The 7801-nt window shown below is 42.6% G+C and overlaps 1 protein-coding gene across 1 annotated transcript; it reads left to right on the forward strand.

Annotated features, from left to right (window-relative positions):
• The first annotated feature begins 5515 nt into the window (after positions 1-5515).
• On the forward strand, positions 5516-6451 carry LOC102968117 (olfactory receptor 4D9). Its single transcript, XM_007092042.2, has one exon. It carries the CDS (start codon positions 5516-5518, stop codon positions 6449-6451), a length of 936 nt encoding a protein of 311 aa, XP_007092104.1.
• Positions 6452-7801: the final 1350 nt, after the last annotated feature.

The raw sequence follows: 7801 nt of genomic DNA on the forward strand, positions 1-7801 counted from the left end.
AATCTGAAGCAGGCTGCAGGATCCAAGCTGTCAGCACAGAGCCCAATGCAGGGCTCGAACTCACGAATTATGAGATCATGACCTGAGCCGAAGTCAGATGCTTCACCAGCAGAGCCACCCAGGTGCCCCACCTTGGGAGTGATTTTTAAGAAATTCTTATGATCTGTATTTTGACCTTGCAAAGACACATAAGATTGTATTTCTTTGTCCATTTCCCCCTCACACTATTATGCATGTGTTTTGATGCAATATGCACAATATACTTTCAAAGTAGCTTTCCCACTCTTGGTAAAAAGATAGCATCCATAGGAACCCAGCAGATCCATTATATCCAAGAGGAGTTTATATTTAAAGTAATGCTACTCAGATCTCATTTCTGCGCCCTGCACTGGAGCACTGCATGTGGTACCTTGATGAAGGTACCTCTGAAGACTGCAAAGCCTGCTCTTTCGAACTCTGCTTTTCTTTTTTTGTTCAGTCACTCTGACATCCTCTCACAGGAGAGGATGTGCCATCTCCTAACACTCGCATACTACTTTCCCTTGATAGGAAAAGATTATTTTTTTCTCTGCATCGCTTTCTGGGACGGGCTGATCAACACTGGGAAGAAGTACAGGTGCAGTAGTTAAGAGCATCTGTCTTTGCAATAAGACAAATCTTAGTTTGCGACAAGGCTCTGCCAGCTGTGAGACCTTGAGCAAGTTACTTAATCTTTCTGTGCCTCAGTGTCCTCATCAACAAAGTCAAAATAATAACTATTTCATCTGGATATTACAGGTTTTGGAAGAGATAAAGTGAAACAGTTGGTATAGCACATAAGAAACACTCCATAAATGTTCACTAAAAGCAGGAAAAAAATAAGCAGAGCAGAGCTCCATTATCCTGCCCATATTTGCATAAAGCTGAGACTTTGAAAGTTGCATGGATCCTCTCCACCACCACTACCACCCTCCCCTGCCTGCCGGGCCTGATAGCCTGATGACTGCCTTTCGAATTGAGGATTATAGTCCATTTTCTTTCTTTCTTTTTTAATTTGAGAGAGAGAGAGAGAGCACGCGAGTGGGGGAGAGGGGCAGAGGGAGAGAGAGAATCCCAAAAAGGCTCCATGCTCAGCACAGAGCCCAACACAGACCTGGATCTCAAGACCCTGGGATCATGACCTGAGCCAAAATCAAGAGTCGGATGCTCAACCGACTAAGCCACCCAGGCGCCCCTATAGTTCATTTTCTATCGAAAGACTTTTTATGACCATACCTATATTTATGACTGCATACAAAAATAAATTTATTGGTGTTTATAAGCAGATATGTGATACAATACTCTGAATTTTTTTTTTGGACATATGCTTCGCTCAAATCCCTAAGCAGAAAAGAAAACTATTGCTAAAGGAGAGATTGCATTTTTCATTTACCCCAAAGTGTTGGGAAGAGAGCTTTGAACCATAGGGGTCAATAGCAAGATGAGCCGCGCCCCTGGGTGGCTCAGTGGGTTAAGCATCCGACTTCGGCCCAGGTCATGATCTCATGGTTCGTGAGTTCAAGCCCCACGTCAAGCTCTGTGATGACAGCCTGGAGCCTGCTTCAGATTCTGTGTCTCCCTCTCTCTCTGCCCCTCCCTAGCTCACACTCGCTCTCTCTCTGTGTCAAAAATAAATTAACTTAAAAAAAATAGCAAGATGAGCCACTCTCAGACAAGCCCCCACAGATGGACCCGGCAGGTATAAGGCAGAAGCACTCACCTGAGGCTGGTGACACTGAGTCATCACTGGCAGAATCAGCCTCCTCAGTACCTTTCAGTTTCCAAGACAGACATACAACCTCACCTCCTCCTTAGAAGGATCCTGTGTATGAGGTAGGTCTCGTTTATCATCATGGTACAGATAAATTATAATGGTGTAGGCCGAAAACTACGTCTAAGCCATGCCCTGTGAATCTCATGAGTTTGGTACTATTAGTAACTTGCCAAAGGTCACACCAGCTAGGAAGTGATAAAACCCAAATTGCGTAAGTGTTCCAGATGATCCTCGCACGTGTATCCCAAATGCGAGTGTGGGATGATACTGTCCAGCAGAAGTCCCAGACAGGGTTTACAAACATTACGTACCTAAATGGAAATGGTTTTTGTGTATGTCCCCCACGATTTTGTACACCCCCCCCCCCCGGACTTTTCTTTCCACTGATTCCACAAGCTACAACACTCTTACTGTTCTAACTGTAAACTTATTATTGTAATGTTTATTTATTTATTTTGAGAGCGAGGGCATGGGGGGGGGGTGGGGACAAAAGAGAGGGAGAGAGAGAATCCCAAGCAGGCTCCGTGCTGTCAGCACAGAGCCCAACTTGGGGCTCGATCTCATAAACCGTGAGATCGTGACCTGAGCCAAAATCAAGAGTCGGACACTTAACCAAATGAGACACCCAGGTGCCCCATAAACTTCTTAAAGAAAGGACCAATAGGGGCACCTGGGTGGCTCCATGGATAAGCTTTTGACTCTTGATTTCGGCTCAGGTCATGATCTCACAGTTCGGCTCATGGGATGGAGCCCTGCGTCGGGCTGTGTGCTGACAGCACAGAACCTGCTTGGGATTCTCTCTCTCCCTCTCTCTGCCCCTCTCCCACTTGCACTCTTTCTCTCTCTCTCTCTCTCAAAATAAGTAAATAAGCATTAAAAGAAAAAAAAGGAAGGAAGGAAGGAAGGAAGGAAGGACAGATTTTTGAGTCACCTTTCCCTCTAAAAGATCATCTCAACATCATCATAATGGTTAATTTTATGTATCAACTTGACGGGCCGCAGGGTGCCCAGATTAAACATTATTTCTGGGTGTGTCTGTGAGAGTGTTTCCAGATGAGGTTAATTTTTTTTAATTTTTTTAACGTTTTATTTATTTTTGAGAGACACACAGAGCATGAACGGGGTAGGGACAGAGAGGGAGAGGGAGACACAGAATCCGAAGCAGGCTCCAGGCTCCGAGCTGTCAGCACAGAGCCCAATGTGGGGCTCGAACCATTGAACCATGAGATCATGACCTGAGCCAACGTCGGATGCTTAACCAACTGAGCCACTCAGGTGCCCCTGATGAGGTTAAGTTTTGAATTGATGGACTCAGTAGAGCAGATGAATTGCCCTTCCCAACTAAGGCAGATGTCATTCAATCCTTTGGTGGCCTGAACGGTTTAACAAAAGTTAGAGAAAGGAGAAACTTGCCCCCTCTCTCCTGTCTCACTGCTTGAGTTGGAACATGTCATTTCATCTCATCGTTTATACCACTGGTTCCCTGGTTCTCAGGCCATCAGACTAGGACTGAATTACACAGCTTTCCTGCATGTATAGCTTACAGACAACAGATTGTGGGACTTCTCAGCCTCCATAATAGTGCAAGCCAATTTTTCATAATAATTCCCCTTTTACATAAATATATGTAAGCACATACATGTGCATCATACATACATTGTCATAGTGGTTTCCTGAGCAGAAGATCTGCAACCTGTTAACCTATTCGAGGATTCAAAAGCAAGATTCTGGAGTGGGTGGCTGTCATCCTTTCTATATTCCAGGTTGATCAGACTCCTTTTGGAATGATTTCTCCACCTTCTAGCCATGGTACGTAATAGTGCAGGGGATTCTTAATTCTGGGATCCTGGAGTCCTGAAATCTACCACAATCATTATTCTAAACATCTATTCTTGTCACTCCATGTCATTACATAAACCTCCAACACAGGGAGACTGAGATGAATCTGAACAAATGATATTGGAATGAGGAGGGAGCTCTTTATCTTATTTTTTGTGTGTGAGCAAAAAGTATATTACCATGAGGAGCAGTGGTCACTTAAGGATTTTTTTTTCCTACGATTAGAAGAGCAAAACAAAAAAAGAAATCCAAAAATTAAAAACCAGAGTCAGAGAAAGAACAAGAGGGCATCCTGCATAACACAAGGATTTGGGATGATCTGAAATCCCTGAGTGATGGGTACCTGGGTGGTTCAGTCAGTTAAGCATCCAACTTCAACCCAAGTCATGATCTCATGGTTTGTGAGTTCAAGCCCCGCATCAGGCTCTGTGCTGACAGCTCCTGTCTCCTTCTTTCTCTGCCCCCTCCCATGCTCATGTGCTCTCTCTACCAAAAATAAAATAAGTCCCTAAGTGAGAGGAAATTAAGAAGGCAACTCTCAGGTTGCCTTTTAACTATAAAAGTAGACATTATGAAAGTGAGTAATCCATCAACTCTCACTTGAAATGAAATTCATTCTTTAGACATGAGATTAAAATGTTACAATCGCTATATGCTTATTATTTTTTTTACATTTTACGGAAGTATAACGTACATACATACAGAAAAATGTCCGTGAATGCACGGCTCAATGAATTTTCACACGTGCTGAAAACGCCTTTATAACACCCTGATCGAGAAACAGATCTTCAGCACCTCGGAAATCTCCCTCATGTTTCCTTTAACTTTGTATATTTTTGTCCTTTATATGGACGAACTAAGAGAGTGTACGTTCCTTTGTGCCTGGGTTATTTGGCTCAACGTTATAAACATAATGAGGTTCATTTATACCATTACACATAGTGTAGCTCATCCCCACTGATGAACAATACTGTGTGGATTTGACCCAGTGTATCTTTTCTACTGGCGATGGGTATTTTTTGTCATTCTCCAGTTTGAAGCAATTACACACAGCGCTATGAACATATGTTCTATTTCCTAGGAGTGGAATAGATGTTCTTATGTATATATTTCCATCCTAACTGATACATGCACAGCATTAGCCACTATAGCCCAACAGCAATTTGACTGCACAAGTTTCATACACCCTCCAGCAGTGTATGTATGTACATTCCAGTTGATATACATCTTCACCATCATGTGGTATTTCTCATTGTCTTCAATTTAGCCATGTTTGTGTGTATGCAGTAGTTTCTTCCTGTAATTTTAATTTACATTTCCCTGATAACTAATGACATTGAACTGGCATTTGGATGTTCTATTTTGTACAGTTTTGGTTGGTGTCTTTTGCCATTTTCTGATTCAGTCATCATCTTTTTCTTTGACTGATTTGTAGAAGTTTTTTAATATATTCTGCACATGAATATTTTTTCAGATATATATATTGTAAACATCTGGTCCCATTTGTGGGTTATCTTTTAATTCTTGTAATATCTTTTGTGAGCAAAATTCTTCACAGTCGAATTTACGCTTATTATTATTTTCAGTTTCAGATTATATGGTAAAAGTACAATTGAATAAGTTCACAGACCTGTCACCTGTATTTCAGTGACCACAGTGATAAAACCTATCTGCTTGGATGATGGAGTCAAAAACACAGGTAATCCTCCACCTACTGGTGGCATGCTGAATTGCAGGCACAGCTCATGCATTGCAAGAGCTTCCTCCTAAGGCAAACACCAAAACTCAAGTGCCAGAAAAGAAAACAGGAGATTATATAACACACTCTTTAACTGCTCTGTTATTTCTTCCAAAGATATACTTGAAAAAAGGATCTGTGACCCAATGGATCAGGGAAACTACACCAGAGTGAAAGAATTTATTTTCCTGGGAATTACTCAGTCTCAAGAGCTGAGCTGGGTCTTGTTTGGCTTCTTGTTTTTGGTGTACATGACAACTCTGCTGGGAAACCTCCTCATCATGGTCACTGTGACCTGTGAGTCTCACCTTCACACCCCCATGTACTTCCTGCTCCGCAACCTCTCTGTGCTTGACATCTGCTTCTCCTCCATCACTGCTCCCAAGGTCCTAGTTGATCTTCTGTCAGAGAGAAAAACCATTTCCTTCAGTGGCTGTGTCACCCAAATGTTCTTCTTCCATCTTCTTGGAGGAGCAGATGTTTTTTCTCTCTCTGTGATGGCCTTTGATCGCTATGTAGCCATCTCAAGACCCCTACACTATATGACTATCATGAGTAAGGGACGATGTACTAGCCTGGTGCTGGCCTCCTGGGTGGGGGGCTTTGTCCACTCCATCGTGCAGATTTCTCTGTTGCTACCCCTCCCCTTCTGTGGACCCAATGTTCTTGACACGTTCTACTGCGATGTTCCCCAGGTCCTCAAACTCGCCTGCACCGACACCTTCACTCTGGAGCTCCTGATGATTTCCAATAACGGACTGGTCAGTTGGTTGATTTTCTTCTTTCTCCTCATATCTTACACAGTCATCCTGATGATGCTGAGGTCTCACGCAGGGGAGGGAAGGAGGAAAGCCATCTCCACCTGCACCTCCCACATCACCGTGGTAACCCTGCACTTTGTGCCCTGCATCTATGTCTACGCCCGGCCCTTCACTGCCCTCCCCACAGATACTGCCATTTCTGTCACCTTCACCGTCATCTCCCCTTTGCTCAATCCTATGATCTACACACTGAGGAATCAGGAAATGAAGTCAGCCATGGGGAGACTAAAAAAACGACTAGGGCATTCAGAAAGGATTTAAATTCTATGAGAATGAGATAGCACCGAAATGTAAAGGTAGACATTAAATTTCACCTTCTCAAAATGGGAAGAGATCACTTTAATGCCAAAAACAAAAGGGCATCTATGGATATCATGGAGTCCTCAAAGAGGTTGGTCCTATAGTATAGTGTGTGCTGAGGACTTATAGGTGACACTGCTTTAAGCTGAGGCTCACTCATGACTTCCATTGCTCACTTTCAATTATTCATTCTGCAAATATCTCACAGAACATGCACCGTGTGCCTGACAGTACTAGGATTCAGATTGCTGCAGAAAGATTAAATATAGTCACTTTCCGAGAGCCATACCCCAAGATGCTCTAATGAAGAAATGTTGTAGTCACTTTACCTGAGAGCTTCAAAAGATGTTTTACAGTGAGTAGACCTTGTCAAGGGGAACAGACAGAGAAAAACAACAAGAAAAGAAATCAGTATTACAGATGGAAAGAACGGTGTAAGAGTATGCCACATTTGTGCAACAGTGAGCTCAACGTAGCCATGAAGTAGTACACTCATGGAGTGAGTACCACTAGTTGACATTTACAAGGAAAGTTAGGAGAGAACTCCATTTTTTGTCCCTCAAGCAATGTAAATCTGTGATTTCTATTGGGAGAGAGGATCCTCAAATCACTCCAAAGCTATGGTTTCCTCCTAGACAAAAGATAATACTGTGAGCGGGAGTATTCATCAAGAAATAACAATGATGGGTAAAGGCTATGGACAACTCACCTGGATTTGTGCAAGGCTTAAGCAAATAGAGATGCTAAGCACTCCCCCTGGAGAAAAACTGTCTCCTCACTGTATAGCAAGATTATCCCAATCACAGGTGAGCCAGGCCCAAATTCCTCACTGTTTCTGCACATAGGGACCCCAAAACTCCTTAACATTTTCCACTCAATCCATTAGAAGGTAAAGAAAGGGTCATGAAAAGCATGAATGTTTAATTGTTGAATCTGGGAATTTTCTAGTGTCTGTAATGAGAGGAATGAGGATAGTACTAGCAAAAGTTTTACCTAACAGTCCAGCTGATATTTTGCTGGGACCTATTGACTTTGCTAGACAATGTCTCTCTTCATGATTATGCTCAAGCCACAGAAGCTGGCATTCATGTGTCAATCAGAGTAGATCAAATGCTATGACAAAATCAAAGTACTTAATAACCAGAGAGCTTAAAAGAAATGTTGTGGGCACTTTACCTGAGAGCTTCAAAAGATGTTTTGCAGTGAGTAGATATTTATTTCCTGCTCATGGCACAAACCAATGTTGGTCTTTAGAAAGAGCTGTTCCATGCAGTCATTTACAAAGATAGGCTTCTTCCACTTTGGGCTCTA

The sequence above is a fragment of the Panthera tigris genome, chromosome D1, assembly GCF_018350195.1.
Source record: "Panthera tigris isolate Pti1 chromosome D1, P.tigris_Pti1_mat1.1, whole genome shotgun sequence".
Taxonomy (NCBI): domain Eukaryota; kingdom Metazoa; phylum Chordata; class Mammalia; order Carnivora; family Felidae; genus Panthera; species Panthera tigris.